General features: G+C 40.0%; 1 protein-coding gene across 9 annotated transcripts in view; it reads left to right on the plus strand.

Annotated features, from left to right (window-relative positions):
- Positions 1-22,224, plus strand: part of cacna1c (calcium channel, voltage-dependent, L type, alpha 1C subunit) — a 737,294-nt gene that overhangs the window by 487,411 nt on the left and 227,659 nt on the right. For all 9 annotated transcript variants that reach the window (XR_012100621.1, XM_073059289.1, XM_073059283.1 and 6 more), the window contains exons 13-17: positions 1,301-1,526; positions 4,366-4,573; positions 6,251-6,371; positions 12,037-12,151; positions 14,330-14,450. Coding sequence is in view for 8 of the 9 variants with exons in the window: in XM_073059289.1 (XP_072915390.1) it covers positions 1,301-1,526; positions 4,366-4,573; positions 6,251-6,371; positions 12,037-12,151; positions 14,330-14,450 (791 nt within the window). In the remaining variant the exon portion in view is untranslated. The remainder of the gene's footprint in view (positions 1-1,300; positions 1,527-4,365; positions 4,574-6,250; positions 6,372-12,036; positions 12,152-14,329; positions 14,451-22,224) is intronic.

The raw sequence follows: 22,224 nt of genomic DNA on the forward strand, positions 1-22,224 counted from the left end.
CTGGTATCCCTTTTGCCAATCAACTTTCCAGCTCTTAGCTTAATCCCTCCCCCCTCCTGTCTTCTCCTATCATTTCGGATCTCCCCCTCCCACTTTCAAATCTCTTACTATCTTTTCTTTCAGTTAGTCCTGATGAAAGGTCTCGGCCCGAAACGTCAACTGTACTTTTTCCTATAGATGCTGCCTGGCCTGCTGCGTTCCACCAGCATTTTCTGTGTGTGTTGCTTGAATTTCCAGCATCTGCAGATTTCCTCGTGTTTGCAAGTGAAATGCAAGAATACTGATTTGTGTCCCTAGCAATAGGTGATTTTTGGTTTTGTGGGAATTTTAGGAATAAACATCAGGGTGATGCACAATACTATTGTAATGGCATTTATAAGTAGTAAATGCATTTACAGGCTTTAGTTGATCTATTGCAGCATTGCACATGTAAACTGAGGAAATCAGCCTTATTCTTTATCTGTATGTTTTCTTTGTGTTGCTGTTTTCTTCATCTTCTTTCTTCTAACTCTAATCTCAATTCTTCTTCTCTTGTTTTGTTTTCACTTCTTCCTTCTAAAAGGATAACACCACTATAATGGCAATATGAAAACTGTTATATCAGAAATTGTGCAAGGTGTTCCTAATCCAAATCCATTTTACAAATTTTGTCCCCCAAACTGAGGTTTTTATGAGAATCTTCAGATGTGAACTTAAGGGCACATCAATGTAAATTAACTGGATAAGTATTAATATAATGTGAAATATGTACTTTTGCACATGAGAAACTTCAAATTGAAAAAGGAAGAATATTTATGAAAGATTTTGAATAACTAGTGAGTGCAGCGTACACTGTAGAAAGTACAATAGATTTATGTTTGCATGGACAAAGGTGAAAACAAGACATACTGGTTGCTCAGCTCTCAATACATCTGTCTGTCCACAATACCACAGTTTTCCCATGGCACCTTTGCAAATGCACTAAATGATGACACCACAGGGAAATCTCAAGTTCCTACTCTGGTTCACATCTCACGTGAATTGGTTAATGCCTGTGGGATAATGGGATGTGTTACATTTGGCGTGCTGTGCTAAAGTGGTAAAGAACCCTCTTAGACATGGACTGGATTGCCCCAAGCCCTGATTTCCCCTCTTAGTGAATCTCAGTCTGCACTCAAGCAGTAATGAATTCATTAGCAAGTTACTCCAAAACTGCTATCATTTTGAAACAATGAGTATTAGTAGAAGAGGAAGAAAAAAGGCAGGGAAAATTGTGGGAAGATGTTCTTTTCAATTTCCTTTATTTTTATTCCTTTTATAGATACAGCAAATAAAGTTCTTCTGGCACTTTTCACCGGTGAAATGCTACTTAAGATGTACAGTCTTGGATTACAAGCTTATTTTGTATCACTTTTTAACCGTTTTGACTGCTTCATTGTATGTGGGGGAATCCTTGAGACTATTCTAGTGGAGACCAAGATTATGTCCCCACTTGGCATTTCAGTGCTTCGCTGTGTGCGACTTCTACGGATATTTAAAATTACAAGGTAAAGTTTTACTTACCTCTTGCTTTGAGATGTTTATTTATATTAGGCAGTTAATTGTGCATATTGGCATTTGTCAGAATGAGAATACGAATTTGGGAATTGATGCATTGATCTGAGCATTCAAAGATATAGAATTGAATTTAGACAAAGCCACTCAAGGTACTGTATATAAATCAAATTATTTTGTCCAAACCATGAATTAAAAACTAATCTAGTGAAGAATCAGGCAAAATTAATAAAGTTAATGTAAAGGTAAATTGAATTTCTTTATGACTTGAGTGAGATTTTGTATAATTCAATAGGAATGGATAAAAATCAGAAAACAGATGTTCAATAATTTTATTGCTTACTACAGAATATCCATAAATTTAGAATAACCATACTTTGAAAGGATGAATCAAACTATCAAGCATGTTTGTTACATTTGGATGACATATCCATATCACTCATGATTTTATTGAAGTCTATGAAGTCACCACTCATTCTCCTATAATCCAAGGAATAAAGACTCAATGTGGCCAACGTCTCCCTATAACTCAGGCCCTCTATTCCATACAGCATTTTCAAATTTCTTTTGCACCTTCTCCAGTCTCTCCTGCAACAGGTTGACCAAACCTGTACAGAGTATTCTAAGTGCAGCTCACAATTGACCTATGTAACTGTAACATAACGTCCCTATTCCTAAATTCAGCACTGTGTCTGTGGGCCAGCATGCTAGATGCCGTCTTCACCACCCTGTCTACCTGCACAGCCAGTTTCAGCAAACGGCACACTTGTACTCTCAGGTCTCTGTCCTACAGCATTCCTTATTCCCTTACCATTCGTTACAGAGGTCCTACCCTGTCTTCACTGCCCAAAATTCATCACCTCACACTTACATAGGCTGAAATCCATTTGCCGTTCCTCAGCCATCTCACTAACTGATCAATATCTCTTTGCAATTCAAACATGCTTCACTATCAACAAAATACCCTGGTTTATATCATCAGCAAACATGCTAATCATGCTGTGTGCATGCACATCCAAATCATTTACATAAATAGCAGATAAGAAGACCCTCCATTGACTCCTGGGTAGTCCACTAGCACAGTCCTCCAGTCAGCAAATTGACCTTCAACCATTACCTTCTGTTTCCTATCATTGAGGCGGTTGTGAATCCACCTCGCTACCTCCCCCTGAATCCCATGTGCTCAGATCAGTCTGCCATTCAGGACTTTGTCAAAGACTTAACTGAAGTTCGTGTAGACAATATCCACAACTGTACCTTCCTCTATCTCCTCAGATAACTCTTTGAAAGCTTAAAAAAATTAATCAGATAGGACCTCCCACATACAAAGCTATGCTGACTATTCCTCATCAAGCTTTAACTATAAAACTCTTGTCCCTTAGAGTTCCCTACAATAATTCCCTACAACTGAAGTCAGGCTCTGGCCTGTCTTTGCTACCTTTATTGAACAGTGGAATAACCTCAACCACCCTCCTGTCTTCTGAAACATCACCAGAAGCTACAAGGCCCTCCATATTTTCCTCCTTGGCCTCCCATAAGCTCCAAGAGTGCACTTGGTCAGACACTGAGGATTTGCCATTTTAATGCAATTCAAGGCTGCAAATACTTCCTTCCTCATAATGCACCGGACACATCATATGACCCCAACAGACTCACAGGTGAATTGTTGCCTCAACTGGAAGGACTTTTTGGGGCACTGAATGGCAGTGAGGGAGGAGGTGTAGCACTTGTTCCTCTTACAAGGATAAGTGCCAGGAGGGAGATCAGTGAAGAGGGACTGTGTCCAGTTCCCCTGGTGTAGCTTTCTGTTTATCGGTGAGACCCGATGTAGATTGGGAGACCGCTTCACTTAGCACCTACACTCCGTCCGCCAGAAAAAGCGGGACCTCCCAGTGGCCACCCATTTTAATTCCATTTCCCATTCCCATTCTGATATGTCAATCCATGGCCTCCTCTACTGCCGTGATGAAGCTACACTCAGGTTGAAGTAATAACATCAACCTGATGGCATGAACATCGATTTCTTGAACTTCCAGTACTCTGAGCTTGTACTCTGCCTTTAAGTTCGATCTTCTTAAGAGTCCATTTTCACACTTTTCTGGATTGAATTGCACCTGCCATTTCTCCACCCAGCTCTGCATCCTGCCTGGATCCCATTGTAAACTACAACAAACTTCCACACTATCCACAGCAACACCAACTTTTGTGTAACCTGCAAACTTATTAAACCACTTTCCACTTCCTTATCCAAATAATTTATAAAAGCACAAAGTGGAATGGAATGCCACTAGTCACCAACCTCCAGGCAGAACATGCACCATCTACTACCAATCTCTGCCCTCTTGGGGCCACCCAGCTCTGAATGCCCACGGCTAAGTTTCCATAAGTCTCAAACCTTATGATTTTATAGTTGATATATTATTTAATTATCGCCCAAAGTGGTTCAGGAAGCTCAAGGAGAATAAACTGGCTGAAGACAAATGTAAGAGAGTTTGGGTGACATCATATTTATACAGGACATGATTAAATAGGCCAACCATGAGTCTATTGGGATCATCAGATTTACAAAGTACAAAGTAATGGATGAGGGGTCATCTAAGGATTGGATAGAAAGGAAAACACAGTCTTATTATCTGTAATTATATACATGCAAACCAAATGGACTGAATGAAAGTCTTGATTCATAACGGAGAATTCGATAAGACAATAAATGACAGTACTTTACAAGTCAAATAGCAGGCACAATTTGCAATAATTATTATAATAAAGTATTTTAAAATATCCTTGACATTGTGAATGAGAACGTAATGATTTTTTTGTTTCTGTATTTAGGTACTGGAATTCCTTGAGTAATCTGGTGGCCTCTCTTTTGAACTCAGTCCGGTCAATTGCTTCTTTGTTACTGCTCCTCTTCCTTTTTATCATAATTTTTTCTCTCCTGGGCATGCAACTTTTTGGAGGAAAGTTCAATTTTGATGAGATGGAAACTAAACGGAGTACATTTGATAACTTTCCTCAGTCCCTTCTCACTGTTTTCCAGGTACGTTAAGGTTCCTTTGAGCACAATATGCATTATCAAAGCACCATTCTTAACGGCAAATTGCTAACCAGCTTGCAGAATGTTAATTTCCTAAAGATATATTATAAATCACAAACGTAATAAATCCAAAAATTAATTAGAAACATCGAAAACCTCCAGCACAATACAGGCCCTTCGGCCCACAAAGCTGTGCTGAATATGTCCTTACCTTAGAACTACCTAGGCTTCCCCATAGCCCTTTACTTTTCTATTGTTTTTCCATTAAAAATTTCTCCTTTTTAAATAAATTTGTTCCTGAACACGTCAACAAGTTGTGCATCTTAATAAGTGTGCTATTGGGCAGCATTGAATGAGGATCATGCATGATCATGTGCCATCTGGAATGTCAAAGGGCTGGGGAATATGAAAGAAAGAACCAACCATTTTGTGCTTGATTGAGAAATTAGGTCTAGGAACTAGTCCGTTGGGTTGTTTGTATTTGTAGGAATTGAACTAAACAGGTATATTATGATCATGATGTTGGAGCCCAGTGCTTCAGCTACAGTCCTCCACTAGTTTGGACTCCTGTCTCTTCCCCCTGCTCTATCTATTGGCTGATTCAGTCTCTATTCTCACCCCTGATGCAGGTTCTCAGTCCAAAGGGTTGATAATTCCTTTCACTGCACAGATTCTGCTCAGCCTGCTGAGTTCCTCCCGAAGGTTGTTGCTGCAGATTCCAGCATCTTCAGTCTCATGTAAACCTGCATCGTTCCACAAAATTTCAGATCGCAAACAGCATTAACTAAAATTGTCAGTTCTGATAAAGAGCCTCAGCTCAAAACTTCAACTATTCTTTTCCCTCAGTAGAGGTTGTCTCTCCTGCTGCGTTTCTCCAGCATTTTGTGTGTGTTACTAAAATTGATTGCCAAGTTCTTGCTGTTGCTTGAACGTGACTCGTGTTCGCGGTCTGTAATATTTTAAGTTGCAAGTATGTGCAGGGAGCTGAGTGACAACTGCTGTTGGATTTTATGCTTTGTTGAAGTATTTTCTACAAACTGATTAATTCTAGACTGGGTTGCATTATTAAGCATTCAATTTACAATTATCTTGACTGAGAGAATGACCAGAAGGGATTCAAAAGCTTCCAGTTGTCTGTCATTTTAATTCTCCCTCTTACTGTCATGCTGACCTGTCTATCTTCAGCCTACTACATCCTTTTGATGAAGTTTAATGTAAAATTGAGGAACCTGGCCCCATTTTCTAGCTAGGTACCTTGCAGTCATCCAGTCTCAGCATTGATTTCAGTAACTTCAGATTATCAGCAATTCCAACTAATGCATTTCACAGTCTATATTTGTTATTTCCTATTGTCGTATTCTGCTTCTTGTAAAATTGTCATTCATGTATCCCTTCAGTATCTTCTTTTATCTCACACTATTGTTCCCTTTGTCTTTAATCATTTCACTTTTCCAATATATCACAGTTTCTATTTTGTTCTTTCCTCCTTTAATTTGCTGCATCTCAAAGCATGTTCTATTACCAACTTTTCCTGTTCCTGACAGTTATTGCCTAGAAACATTATTCTGTTTTGTCTGTGCAGCTAGTGCCAGACCTTTTGAGAATCTCAAAGACTTTGTTTTATTTATACACTTTTGAATTTTTAGCATTCAGCTGTCCCTTTTTTTGGATTTTCCCCAGATCCTGACTGGTGAAGACTGGAACTCAGTGATGTATGATGGGATAATGGCCTATGGAGGACCATCTTTTCCAGGGATGTTGGTCTGCATTTACTTCATCATTCTCTTCATCTGCGGGAACTGTATTCCTTTGCTCTTTAACAGCACTTAAAGTTCAAAGCTTTCGTAAGATTTTAAGGACCCACCACATTAGTATTAAGCTTGACAGCACTATTGAAATGAGCACTGGAGACACCATTTAGAACTACAAGAATTGCTAACCAGGTTATTTTGGAATCAATTTCCTTAATTTTAAAATGATGAATTTCAGGATAGTTATATGCAACATATGATCATCATGAATTTCTGAGAATTTAAAATCTGTATGAATTGATGATAATAACCCAGAATTCCCTGTTACTGTTCCATGACTTCTAAACCTGACCTTACCTTCAGGGAACTAATGGGGAAAACATCCTGAAAGAAATCAACTCTGATGAGATTGATGAGTCCTTATGCTGTGCAGGATACTTAAGATTGTAACTCACAAAAAAATGTTTAGAACTTCGGTGAAGTTGTGATCTCAGACAGATTCCTTGCCAAATCAGACATGAATGCATGTTGCAAAGTTTGCAGACAATATGAAGATAAATGGAGGGGCAGTAGTCTTGGGGAAGTAGAGAGGCTACAGAAAGATTGAGACAGATTAGGAGAACGGGCAAAGAAATGGCAGATGGAATACACTGTTGGGAAGTGTATGGTCATGCACTATGGTAGAAGAAATGGAAGGGTTGATTTTCTTTTAAAAATGAATAGAAAATACAAAAAACTGAGGCGCAAAGGGACTATTTAAAATTAGGTTTCTAGAAAATCTATTCTGGATCATTGGGACCTCTTTTGGGGCAGGAGTGACCTGTACAATAAGCATGGGTTGCACTTGAATCCGAGGGGGACCAATTTCCTGGCAGGGAGGTTTGCTAAGGCTAATGGGGAGAGTTTAAACTAGAATTGCTGGGGGGAGGTAACCGAACTGAAGAGACGGAGGAAGGGCCAGTTGGTTCACAAATAGAGAAAGCTTGTAGGCAGTGTGAGAGGGAGGATAGGCAGGTGATAGAGAAGGGATACTCTCAGACCAATGGTTTGAGATATGCCTATTTTAATGCAGGGAGTATCATGAACAAAGCGGATGAGCTTAGTGTGTAGATCAGTACTTGGAGATATGATGTTGTTGCCGTTACAGAGACTTGGATGGCTCAGGGGCAGAATGGTTACTTAGAGTGCCGGGTTTTGGATGTTTCAGAAAGGACAGGGAGGGGAGCAAAAGAGGTGGGGGCGTGGCACTGCTGATCAGAGATAGTGTCATGGCTGCAGAAAAAGAGGAAGTCATGGAGGAATTGTCTACTGAGTCTCTGTGGGTGGAAGTTTGAAACAGGAAGAGGTCAATAACTCTACTGGGTGTATTTTATAGACCACCCAATAGTAACAGGGACATCGAGGAGCATATAGGGAGACAGATTCTGGAACAGTGCAATAATAACAGGGTTGACATGATGGGAGATATTAATTTCCGCAATATTGATTATAATCCCCCTAGAGCAAATGGTGGAGTTTGTTAGGTGTGTTCAGGAAGGTTTCCTGACACAATATGTAGACACACCTACAAGAGGAGAGGCTGTACTTGATCTGATATTGGGAAATGAACCTGGTCAGGTGTCAGGTCTGTCAGTGGGAGAGTATTTTGGAGAAAGTGATCACAATTCTATCTCCTTTACCATAGCATTGGAGAGGGATAGGATCAGGCAAGTCAGGAAATCATTTAATTGGAGTAAGGGGAAAGAAGAAGCTATCAGGCAGGAACTTGGAAGCATAAATGGGGAGCAGATGTTTTCAGGGAAGTGTATAGCAGAAATGTGGCAAATGTTCAGGGGATATTTGCATGGCATTGTGCATAGGTATGTTCCATTGAGACAGGGAAAGGATGGTAGGGTACAGGAATCATGGTGTATAAAAGCTGTTGAAAAGCTAGTCAAGAAGAAAAGAAAGCTTATGAAAGGTTCAAAAACTAGGTAATGATAGAGATCTAGAAAATTATAAGGCTAACAGGAAGGAGCTTGAGGATGAAATTAGGAGAGCCAGGAGAGGCCATGAGAAGGCCTTGGTAAGCAGGATTAAGGAAAACCCCAAGGCATTCTACAAGTATGTGAGGAGCAAGAGGATAAGACATGAGAGAATAGGACCAATCAAGCGTGACAGTGGAAAGGTGTGTATGGAACCGGAGGAGATAGCAGAGGTACTTAATGAATACTTTGCTTCAGTATTCACTACAGAAAAGGACCTTGGTGATTGTAGGGATGACTTACATCAGTGGTGGGTAAATTAATGGGAAGTATTCTTAGAGATGGTATATATAATTATCTGGATAGACAGGGTCTGATTAGGAACAGTCAACATGGATTTGTGCGTGGAAGGTCACGTTTGACAAATCTTACTGAATTCTTTGAAGAGGTTACTAGGAAAGTTGACGAGGGTAAAGCAGTGGATGTTGTCTATATGGACTTCAGTAAGGCCTTTGACAAGGTTCCATACAGAAGGTTAGTTAAGAAGGTTCAATCATTAGGTATTAATATTGAAGTAGTGAATTGGATTCAACAGTGGCTGGATGGGAGATGCCAGAGAGTAGTGGTGGGTAACTGTTTGTCAGGTTGGAAGCAGGTGACTCATGGTGTGCCTCAGGGATCTGTACTGGGTCCAATGTTGTTTGTCATATACATTAATGATCTGGATGATGGGGTGGTAAATTGGATTAGTAAGTATGCAGATGATACTAAGATAGGTGGTGTTGTGGATAATGAAGTAGGTTTTCAAAGCTTGCAGAGAGATTTAGGCCAGTTAGAAGAGTGGGCTGAAAGATAGCAGATGGAGTTTAATGCTGATAAGTGTGAGATGCTACATTTTGGTAGGAATAATCAAAATAGGACATGCATGGTAAATGGTCGAGCATTGAGGAATGCAGTAGAACAGAGTGATCTAGGAGTAATGGTGCATAGTTCCCTGAAGGTGGAATCTCATGTGGATAGGGTGGTGAAGAAAGCTTTTGGTATGCTGGCCTTTATAAATCAGAGCATTGAGTATAGGAGTTGGGATGTAATGTTAAAAGGCATTGGTGAGGCCAAATATTGGTGAGGCATTGGTGAGGCCAAGGCATTGGTGAGGCCAAATATGAAGTATTGTGTACAGTTCTGGTCACCGAATTATAGGAAAGATGTCAACAAAATAGAGAAAGTACAGAGGAGATTTACTAGAATGTTACCTGGGTTTCAGCACCTAAGTTACAGCGAAAGATTGAACAAGTTAGGTCTTTATTCTTTGGAGCGTAGAAGGTTGAGGGGGGACTTGATAGAGGTATTTAAAATTATGAGGGGGATAGATAGAGTTGACGTGGATACGCTTTTTCCATTGAGAGTAGAGGAGATTCAAACAAGAGGACATGAGTTGAGAGTTAAGGGGCAAAAGTTTAGGGGTAACACAAGGGGGAACTTCTTTGTTCAGAGAGTGGTAGCTGTGAGGAATGAGCTTCCAGTAGAAGCGGTAGAGGCAGGTATGATTTTCTCATTTTTAAAAAATTGGATAGGTATATGGACAGGAAAGGAATGGAGGGTTATGGGCTGAGTGCAGGTAGGTGGGACTAGGTGAGAGTAAGCGCTCAGCACGGACTGGAAGGGCCAAGATGGCCTGTTTCTGTGGTCATTATTATATGGTTATATGGTTACAGCAGACTGAAAAACTTGAACACATAGACATTAAGAAAGAGGATGTGCTGGAGCTTTTGGAAAGTATCAAGTTGGATTAAGTCATCAGGACCAGATGAGATATACCACAGGCTACTGTGGGAGGTGAGAGAAGAGATTGCTGAGCCTCTGGCGATGATCTTTGCACCATCAATGGGGACGGAAGAGGTGCTGGAGGATTGGAGGTTTGAGGATGTTGTTCCCTTATTCAAGAAAGTGAGTAGAGGTAGCCCAGGAAATTATAGAACAATGAGTCTTATTTCAGTGGTTGATAAGTTGATGGAGAAGATTCTGAGAGGAGAACTTATGAACATTTGGATAGGTATAATATGATCAGGAGCATGGCTTTGTCAAAGACAGGTCATGCCTTATGAGCCTGATTGAATTTTTGAGGATGTGACCAAACACATTGATGAAGGTAGAGCAGTAGATGTAGTGTATATTGATTTCAGCAAGGCATTTGATAAGGTACCCCATGCAAGGCTTATTGAGAAAGTAAGGAGGTATGGGATCTAAGGGGGCCTTGCTCTGTGGATCCAGAAATGGCTTCCCCACAGAAGGCAAAGAGTGGTTGTAGACAGGTCATATTCTGCATGGAGGTCAGTGACCAGTGGAGTGCCTCAGGGATCTGTTCTGGGATCCTTCCTCTTTGTGATTTTTATAAATGACCTGGATGAGGAAGTGGGGGGTTTGCTTAGTATATTTGCTGATGACACAAAGGTTTGGGGTGTTGTGGATAGTGTGGAGGGCTGTCAGAGGTTACAGCAGACATCGATAGGATGCAAAACTGAGCTGAGACATGGCAGATGGAGTTCAACCCAGATAATTGTGAGGTGGTTCATTTTGGTAGGTCAAATATGATGGCAGAATATAGTAGTAATGGTAAAACTCTTGGCAGTGTGGAGGATCAGAGGGATCTTGGAGTCCGAGTCCACGGGACACTCAAAGCTGCTTCGCAGGTTGACTGTATGGTTAAGAAGGCATACGGTGTATTGGCCTTCATCAACCGTGGGATTGAGTTCAAGAGCCGAGAGGTAATGTTACAGCTATATAGGACCCTAGTCAGACCCCACTTGGAGTACTGTGCTCAGTTCTGGTCACCTCACTACAGGAAGGATGTGGAAACCATAGAAAGGGTGCAGAGGAGATTTACAAGGATGTTGCCTGGATTGGGGAGCATGCCTTATGAGAATAGGTTGAGTGAACTTGGCCTTTTCTCCTTGGAGCGACGGAGAATGAGAGGTGACCTGATTGATGTGTGTAAGATGATGAGAGGCTTTGATCACATGGGTAGTCAGAGGCTTTTTCCCAGGGCTGAAATGGCTAATACAAGAAGGCATAGTTTTAAGGTGCTTGGAAGAAAGTCCAGAGGAGATGTCAGGAGTAAGTTTTTTTACGCAGAGAGTGGTGAGTGCGCAAAATGGGCTACCAGTGATGGTGGTGGAGGTGGATACAATAGGATCTTTTAAGAGACTCTTGGATAGGTACATGGAGCTTAGAAAAATGGAGGGCTATGTGTAACCCCAGGTAATTTCTAAAGTAAGTACATGTTCAGCACAGCATTGTGCTGTAGGTTTTCTATTTTTTTTTATTAATACATCTTTTATGAAACAAAATTTATAAAAATACAGAAACACTACCAAACACAAAATGATTAAGTGCATTTAAATTAATATAATCAATCAAAAAATTGCAGAATTCCTGAAATATGCCTTACAGATACCCAGCTGTTTAATTTTATCGATTGATGACTTTGTGTCAGATTTAACTTGTCACAGATTCACTGTAATTACTGAGTAAAGGAAAGTTCATGCTCCACCACTGGACCCCAGCATCAGAGTACAAAGTATTTGACTGCAATGTGCAGAAATACCAGTTCTATTCTGGAATGGTTTAATTCCTTATCATATTGTATACTTTTACAATGTTAATTATCTATATTGATAAACTTGCCTCTATCTTGTTGAATACTGAAGTCATCAATTCTGTATTTGCCTTGACTCTGCTTGCCTGCAACCAGATATACTTCTAAATGTATTTTTGGCCATTGCTGTGGACAATCTGGCAGATGCAGAAAGTTTGACTTCTGCCCAGAAGGAGGAGGAAGAAGAAAAAGAACGCAGAAAACTAGCAAGGTCATATCTTGTTCTGACTTTGCCTTTTAATGGCCTATTTTACATTAGATTTTGTCGATGGAACTTCAATCCAGCTGTGAAAAGTTAATTCTTCTTAATTCAGCCTGGATCTGAGTGCTTTGGTCTGCATTCATAAAGATCAAAAAAGTAGTTTAGGAATATAAAATGAATCATCAAGGATTTTCTTGGGATGATCAAAAGCTAGCAATATTGGAATATATTTCCCATCTAGATTACTCTTTGCTAATTTTTTTAAATGGTAATGTTTAATTTTATGATTTTATTTTTTAACAACTCAATGGCTTATGCAAAGATCATTGTAAGTTTGCCACGTGCTCAGGGACAGGAGAGTTTTTTCTCTTCCAGAACAGTTTGCACTGGCAGGCTTATTTCCTTTCATGCGAAGTAAGAACTTTATAAATCATTGTTTCTTACCGGCCCAAAAATAACTCAAGTTTATAGAATCTGAATTCACATTTCAAAACTAGGAAGTGCAGTTCCTGAGAAAAGTTATATACAAAACGGTGTGTATCACATCCACGTTCACTTTCTGCTCAGCATACAATGTTGTCAAATATATAATCATCCAGATACATTTGGAAATAATATAAGAATTAGCCTTATAACTTTCACAGATCAGTGAGGCTAAGAGATATTTGGTCACCCTTAGCATGTTTCCAATGTTGGAGTGCAATTGAGGAGCCTCAGGACCCGCATCACCAGGTTTAGGAAAAGTTATTACCCCTCAGCCTTCAGGCTCCTAACACTGAGGAGATAACTTCACTCACTGCAACACTGAACTCGTCTTCAAGGGCTCTTCATCTCACATGGCTTCATATGTGTACTTTGATTAAAAAATTACTTTGGACTTTGATTTTACCATGCTTTGTGAATGCTACAGAAAGATTTCTCAGGCAGATACTTACTAACTTTAAAGGAACTCAAAATTTTAAACGTCTTGCGTTGTTTTAGGACTGTGCTTGAATAGATGTAGAGCAATAAGTCTTTCATGTGATGGGAAAGGAGGGCAAAGAAATAAACAGTGATACTATCTCCAGTTGTAATGAAGAGGGTGCAGGGTGAAGTAGATGTAAGGACTGAAGAAGAGGATAAGGTGCAAAGAACTCCTTCCTACATGGTATCTCAAGATTCAAGGATCAACTTTATTCACCATATACAGTACATTTGCATGAATTAAGAATTTACTGTTGTATTGGCACGACTGCACCAAAAAACATCCACATTCAGCATTTTAAGAATAAAGAATTCTTTAAAAATATACTTAGAGGTTAAAGTACAGTTATGAAGTAAAATATGCATAAACACATAAACACCAGCATGTATTTACAATGTAAATAGCATTATAAAAAGTGGCTTAAGGTGTTTATAGTGCAGAAGTGCATTGAACTTCTTCAGAATTTTCCTTCAGCATGCCCAGAACTCTGTGTCAGCATGATTTCTTTGACCGTAAAAGAAGATATGCATGTTTTTTTCTGTAGTTGCCTGATGTTCTAGGATAACCATTACATCAAGAAGCAATAAATGACCTCTGTGTGGAGTTAGTTCACTTTTTTAGTCTGTTTCAATCTGCAAATTTTTATTACATGTGATTTTTTTTATCTTGAATCTTTGGACAGGTAATCAGAAACATTTGTTACTCATTCCATAGTGTTCACTTGACAAAAGAAAAGTTTAACAGAGGTGTAGAGATAGTTGGTCGTTTTGGCTTTGAAAGAGAAAAATAGAGATTTAAAGCAAATCTACCTTTTTGTTTTTCTCCAGTTTATTCATCTGTTGAACTTAACTAGTTTTGTTCCAAAGTCAAATGTGTGAAGATATAAATAGAGGGGAAAATAAATATTTTATTTGTTTAAAGGCAACACGAGTGAATCTGCAGATGCTGGAAATAAATAAAAACTCAAAATGCTGGCAGAACTCAGCAGGCCAGACAGCATCTATGGGAAGAGGTAGTGACGACGTTTCGGGCTGATGAAGGGTTTCAGCCCGAACCGTCGTCTCTACCTCCTCCCATAGATGCTGTCTGGCCTGCTGAGTTCTGCCAGCATTTTGAGTTTTTATTTTATTTGTTTACCTTTCTTTACCTGGATGCTAGTGGTGTCAACTGCATAAATTTTATTTACAGTATTTGCTAACTTTGTTCAAAAAATTAACTTTTAGGAACTCAAGTCCAGAGAAAACAACAGATATTGAAAAGAAGCCCATAGATGAAGAAAAGAAAGAAGAAAAAATTGAGCTAAAGACAATCACTGCAGATGGAGATGTGCCACCTGCTACAAAGGTTAGTTTAAAAAGCTTACATACTTTGTGTTGAAAACACCTATATACTATATTAATATTAATTCTTCTGATAACATTTTGATTGATACTTTTGTATACTATATACTATTCCTTTTTGGTAAGATAAACAGATAGCCTTCCAAACAGTTCATAATGTGACTCTTCAAATTGTCATCAGAAGAGACTAGAGTATTTGGATGATTAACTCAGATGTTCCCTCCTTCATTTAGGTAAAACTCATGAAGCTAGTTACACCAAAGTTACACCAAAAATCATTACTAATGTTGCATCTCCATATTTGGGTGAGACTTCTGTGTTGCTAGTATTGTATTTCTGGCATCAAACTTGAAAAATAATGTCAGTAGTAATGCAATGTCCGGAATTCATCATTAACGAGATTTTCAACCAGAAAGATCTAGTAAGATATCTATTGCTCTTGCTCATAGAAGAAGTACCTTTTATTAATACTGACAGAATTAATCTTACTGAATTTGTATCTGTATTAACTGAAAATAATAAATAAACTGCAGTTGCTGGAGATTTGAAACAAAAACTGAAAACATTGAGAGTATTTTGCAAATTAGGCAGCATCTGTGGGAAGGAAAACAGTTAATGTTTCAGGTCCAGGATCCTTTATCAGAAATAAAAAAACAAAGGGAGTAAGACCGAATGGGTAAATTTATATGTAGAAGTAGGACTTCAAATCGGATTATGCTTTTTTATATATCTTTCTTGATTACTTGGAATTAAATTCACTAATTGCTGTATTTCTTTGCAGCATGGAAGTAGAGTATTTCAGACCATTATATCCATACTGGCTCATAGAGCAATCCCATTCCCATGGAGGTATCTGATCTCACAACTAATGGATCAATGTTCTGGAACTCTGGCAATAGCTCAAATAAATTAACCACCATCATTCCTACATTTACCACCACTGCAAGCCATTCAAAAAAAAACGCACTGACGCAACCATTTCTGTTCCCATTCCCGATATGTAAATATTCCTTAAAAAAGAAGGAACTACATTCTCTTAGTGATAGAGGATAAGAGAATTTTCCACAGCTTGACTCTACACAATCACACTACAGGATTAATTGCCTTATTAAATTAATGAATGCAAAATAAAGACCCAGTTGGTACCAAAATTTTTCTTAACAAATGACAATTTTAATCAAACACCCTTTCATTTCTCAGGGATCACATGGCTTTGAAGGAGAAATGATGGGGTATATTTGTGCACAAATGGCTAATCATTCTACTCAGAACTCTAGACATGTATAAAAACAATGCTACAATCACTGTCAAGCTACTATCAAAAGCTTAGTGAACAATGCATTTTCTGGACAAACCTAGTGGTACTCCATAGTATAGCAACCATACCATTAATCCTTTGTACAGCTCTGCTGTGTTTTGCATAATTTGACCATTTTACTACATCAACTTGCTTCCCAGAATCTGCAAAGGGAGGGTTAGCACATATGTGCTGCTCTTGCTGTTTGATGGAAAAGAGAGACATATGGAGCATAACGTGAAAGGGGGACAAAAGTGACTGGGAGGGCACCAGGCATGTGGCAACAGGGGGTAGAAAAATATAGAGGCAACTTTTTCACTTGAGTAAGTGAATGTTTTATAAGGAAAGGGTGTTAGCAAAGTAAGAAAGAGGTGAATGTCAGAACTGTATGCCAGCTTTTCATTGAAAATGTCAAATTGGAAGAACTCACTTTAATTAATCTTAAGAGAGCATGAAAATTCAAAAACTGCAGATGCTGTAAATCTGAAATTAAAAAATGCTGGATTCATTCAGCAAGACAAACAGCAAATGTGGAAAGAGAAACAGAATTAATGTCACTGGTCGAAGAAATTCTCTTTTTGAAATGAAGGGTCATTAGTTTAATACATTAACTGTTTCTCTACCTATTATATGCTGTCTGACCTACTGGTTATTTACTGCATTTTCTGTTTTTACTTGTGAGGTCATGATTTATGTGTCACCACTGTAGCCACATTACCTTAGAGCAGAGAGCACAGTGGCAGCATTCTGCTAGGTCAACCAGCAGGTACCCTGGAACGTCTAAAGGCCCTGCTTGAATAGAAACATCTCTCTGCTTCTTGGGATATGATCATTAAGATTCTCCTGGTTCCTTTTACTAAACCTGAAAGCAAACTCCTTGCTCTGATATTCAAGGACATTTTTGTTTTGTAGTTTGAGAAGAAAGATAGATGTAAGCTATTATGTTGTTTGATGCAGCACATTAAATATGTTGGGATGCAATTTGTTCAGTGGTGTCTTTATTGCTTTGGTTAGTGGTTTTTCTACACGTGCCTTTAGGGCTGACTGATGAGGTCTCGGTTGCGCACCTTGGGTGCTGGCAGTGGCAAGAGATTCAGGTAGAGCTTTTCAGTAACACCCACTGTTTCTCAAATAGCACAGCACTGAAAGACAAAGCCTGACAATACTGTTTTCAAAAGACATGTGCAACATTAGAACTTTTCAAAGCAATTGTAACACCAAGAAAATAATGCATATGCATTTGCAGTTGGTAATCAACCGTCATTATCTCTCACTTAAAGCAATGTGCAAAATTGTAGTTCAAGATTTTTTGCTATGAGGGTGTTAGCCACCTACCTGCATACAGAGATAGGCTAAAGAGCAAGTCTCCAGAGACAAAGAAGTGGTCATGGGAGGCAGAGGAGCGGCTGCAAGATTGCTTCGAGGTGCTGAACTGGGTGTTCAAGGACTCATCAGAGGATATGAATGAATACACTAAGGTTGTTGTGGACTTCATAAAAACAGACAGAGACACTGTGTTCCCACAACATGATTCCGAGTCTTCCCCAAGCAGAAGCCCTGGATGCACCATGAGATTCACAATCTGCTGAGGGCCAGATCAGTGACATTTAGGTCTGATGACAAAGTAAAACACAAGAGGTCCAGAAAGCTGTCTCATGTGCAAAGTGGCAATTCCAGACCAAACTTCAAACACTGAAGAATTCTTAACAGCTGTGGCAAGGTTTGAATGCTATCATCTCCGACAGAGTGAACCAAGTGACATAGGTGACAACAAGGCGTCACTCCCAGATGAGCTCAGTGGCTTTTATGCTCACTTTGACCACAAAACATTGAGGAACTTTACTGAACTCCCACAGATCCAGATGACCCTGTGATTTCAGTCTGTGAAGACAATGCAACAGCATCCTCCAGGACGGTGAACCCACAGGAAGCATCTAGCCCAGACGGGGTACCTGGCCAAGTACTAAACACCTGTGCTGATCAGTTGGCTGGAGTGTTCACTGATCTCTTTAACCTCTCACTTCAGCAGTGTGAGGTACCCACCTACTTCAGGCAGACTCCAATTGTAGCAGTGCCCAAGAAGAGCCTGGTGACCTACCTCAATGACAGTCATCCAGCAGCACTTACATCCACTGTGATGAAGTGTTTTGTGAGGTTAGTGAGGCAACAAAATAGCTCCTGCCTGGAAGTGAATTGGATCCGCTCCAATTTGCCTCAGTCACAACAGGTCATCTGCAGATGCCATTTCATTGGCTCTTCACTCAACCCTGGAATATCTGAAAAGCAAAAATGCGTATATCAGGATGCTCTTTATCACCTATAGCTTGGCATTCAATACTGTCATCTCCTGAAAACTAATCAATAAGCTTCAAGATCTTGGCCTCAGTACTTCCTTGTGCAATTAGCTCCTCAATTTTCTCACCTGCAGATCAGAGTTAGTTCAGATTAGCAACAACATCTCCTCCACAATCTCTATCAGCACAGGTTCACCACAAGGCTGTGAGCTTAGCCCCCTGCTCTACTCGGATAAATTCACTCAACTTCACTCACCCCATCACTGAACTGTTCCCACAACGTGTGGACTCACTTTCAAGCACTCTGCTTTTCGTGTTTTCAATGTTTATTGATCATTTAATTATGATTTTATTTCTTTTTGTACATGCACGATATGTTGTCCTTTGCACATTGGTTGTTTGTCCGTCCTGTCTGGTGCAGTCCTTCACTGATTCTATTGTATTTCTTGTATTTATTGAGATGCCCACAAGAAAATGAATCTCATGGTTGTATATGTACTTTGATAAAAGTTTAGACCACAAGACTGTAAGATATAGGAGCAGAATTATGTCATTTGGCCCATCGAGTCTGCTCCACCACTTCATCACAGCTGATCCATTTCCCTCTCAGCCCTAATTTCCTGCCTTCTCCCCATATCCCTTCATGCTCTGACTAATCAAGAATCTCTGCCTTTAATATACCCAATGACTTGGCCTCCACGGTCACCTGTGGCAACGAATTCTATAGATTCACTACTCCCTGGTGATGCACCATCAATAACTCACGCTGAGACTTAGGAAGTGAGATATCGGCTTTTATTGACTGGAAGAATAAACAGCACTACATCCTGGGGAAAATGAGGGAGAGCAGCAGCCCACAGTCGCCTTTATACAGGGGTCTGTGGGAGGAGCCACAGGAGCAGTCAGCAGGGTCTGTGGGAGGAGCCACAGGAGCAGTCAGACAGGTATATCTCGTTCACCACACCTGGCTAAAGAAATTCCTCATCTCCATTCAAAGTGGACATCCCTCTATTTCGCTGTGTCCCCTGGTCTTAAACCCCCCCCCCACCCCACCATAGGCAACTTACCCTCCACATGCTCTCTGTCGAGGCCTTTGAACATTCGAATGGTTTCAATGAGATTCCTCCTGATTCTTCTGAATTTGTGAGTACAGGCCCAGAGTCATCAACTGCTCCTCATATGTCAAGCCTTTCAACCCCGGAACCATTTTCATGAACCTCCTTTGAAACCCTCGCTAATGTCAGCATATACTTTCTTTGTTAAGGGACCTAAAACAGCTTACAGTACTCCAAGTGAGGCCTTATCAGTGCCTTATAAATCCTCAGCATTACATCCTTGCTTTTATATTCTAGTCCTCTTGAAATGAATGCTTGAAATTTTCTTTCCTCACCACTTACTCAACCTGCAAGTTAAACTTTTGGGAATCCTGCATGAGGAAATAGTCTATGCTTTTATTTCATCGATCAATTTGCATCACCATACATTTCCCGACAATATCTGCTACTTCTTTGCCCATTCTCCTAATCTGTCTAAGTCCTTCTGTAGCCTCTCTGCCTCCTCAACACTACTTGACCCTCCACATATCCTTGTAGCACCTGCAAACTTGGCCACAAAGCCGTCAATACTGTCACCCAAATCATTGACATATAACATAAAAAGAAATGGGTAGTTCCAACACCGACCGCTGCAGAACACCACTAGTCACTAGCAGCCAACCAGAAAAGGCTCCTTTTATTCCTACTCACTGCCTCCTGCCAATCAGCCAATGCTCTGTCCATGCTAGTATCTTTCCTGTAGTACCATGGGCTCTTAACTTGTTAAGCGGCCACGTGTGTGACATCATGTCAAAGTTTTTCTGAAAATCCAAGTACACAATGTCCACCACTTCTCCTTTGTCGATCCTGCTTTTTATTTCTTCAAAAATTCCAACAGATTTGTCAGGCAAGATATTCTCTTAATGAAACCATGCTGACCCTGGCCTATTTCATCATGTGCTGCCAAGTACCCCGAAACCACATCCTTAACAATCGACTCTTAATATCTTCCCAACCACTGATGTCAGACTAACTGGCCTATAATTACCTTACTTCTTCCTCTCTCCCTTCTTGAAGAGTGGAGTGACATTTGCAATTTTCCAGTCATCGAGGACCATGCCAGAATCTTTTGATTCTTCAAAGGTCATAACTAATGCCTCCACAATCTCTTCAGCTACCACTTTCAGAACTCTGGGGTATAGTCCATCTGGTCCAAATGGCATTTCAGTTTTCCAACCCTTGTAATGGCAACTTCACTCAACTTCTGCGCCCTGACACTCTCAAACTTCTGGGATACTGCTAATGTCTTCCACAGTGAAAACTGATTCAAAATACTTATTAAGTTCATCTGTCATTTCCTTGGCCCCATTATTACCTCTCCAGCATCATTTTCCAATGGTCCAATATCTACCCTCACCTCTCTTTTACACTTTATATAAATCTGAAGAAATTTTTGGTGTCCTCTTTAATATTATTAGCTAGCTTAAATTTTTATTCCATCTATTTCTTCTTTATGATTCCTTTCATTGTTTTCTGTTGGTTTTTAAAACCTTCCCAATCTTCTAACTTCCCACTCATTTTTTGCTCTATTATGTGCCCTCTCTTTGGCTTTTATGATAGCTCTGACTTCTCTTGGCTGGTTTTGTCATCTTCCTTTCGAATATTTTCTCTTCTTTGGGATGTATCTATCCAGTGCCTTCTAATGTGCTCCCAGAAACTCTAGCCATTGCTGCTTTGCTGTATACCTGCTAGTGTTCCCTTCCAATCAGTTTTGGCCAGCTCCACTCTCATGCCTGTGTAATTCCCTTTACTCCACTGCAATACTGATGCATCTGACTTTAGCTTCTCCTTCTCAAATTGCAGGGTGAATTCTGTCATATCACGATTGTTGTCTCTTACTTGAGTTCCTTTACCTTAAGCTCTCTAATCAGTTCCTGTTGGTTACCCAACACCCAATCCAAAATAGCTGATCCCTGAGTGGGCTCAACCACAAGCTACTCTAAGTAGCTATATTGTAGGCATTCTACAAATTTTCCCTCTTGGGATCCAGCACCAAGCTGATTTTCCCATTCTTTCTGAATTTTGAAATCCCCCATGACTACTGTAACATTGTCTTTTTGACATGCATTTTCTCACTCCCGGTGTAAATTGTACACCACATCTTTGCTACTGTTTGGAGGTCTTACTGCCCTTGCGGTTTATTAGCTCTACCCATGATTCTACATCTTTCATTCCTATGTCAGCTCTTCTTATGATTTGATTTAATTTTCTACCAACAGAACAATACCACCCCTTCTGCCTATCTGCCTTTCAATCCTTGGACGTTAAGCTCCCAGCTATAATCTTCTTCCAGCCACAGTTCAGTGATGCCCACAATGTCATACATGCCAATCTGTAACTGTGGTACAAGTTCATCTGTCTTATTCCGTACACTGTGTGCATTTAAATATAACACCTTCAGTCCTGTATTTATCACTATTTTTGATTTTGTCCCCCTTTTACATTGCAGCTAATCCCATTGACTGCAGTTTTGACCTATCAAGAGCCTGTCCTTGCTAGCATTCTTACTATGCATTGCCTCTGTTTGTAAACCAACTACCCAGTCCTGAGCCCTATCACTCCGGTTCCCACCCCCCTACCAAATCAGTTTAAACCATCCCGAACAGCTCTAGCAAACCTGCCTATAATGATATCGGACCCCCTTGAGTTCAGCTGTAACCTGTCACTTTTGTGCAGGTTGCACAAGAGATCCCAATGGTCCAGAAATCTGAACCCCTGTCCATTGGACCAGTTTCTCGGCCATGCACTCACCTGCCAAATCATCCTATCTTTACCCTCACTGGTGCATGGCACGGGCAACATTCCAGAGATTTCTATCCTGGATGCCCTCGTTTAAGCTTTCTGAAATCTCTCTTCAGGACCTCTTCACCTTTCCTACCTATGTCATTTGTGCCAATATGTACCAAGACTTTGAACTTTGACTTGTAATTCAAATGAATTACGTAAACTGTGAGATTATTTCTGAAGCTGCTGCTGCTGCTGCCTTTTCCTCACAACGGAGCATTGGCCGAGGAATTTAAATATGAATCCAAAAGCACCTCTGCATTTCCTAAATACCTCCATCATCTTAGATGATATAGGAATAATATAGCT

This window comes from Hemitrygon akajei, chromosome 10 (assembly GCF_048418815.1).
Source record: "Hemitrygon akajei chromosome 10, sHemAka1.3, whole genome shotgun sequence".
Classification (NCBI taxonomy): Eukaryota; Metazoa; Chordata; class Chondrichthyes; order Myliobatiformes; family Dasyatidae; genus Hemitrygon; species Hemitrygon akajei.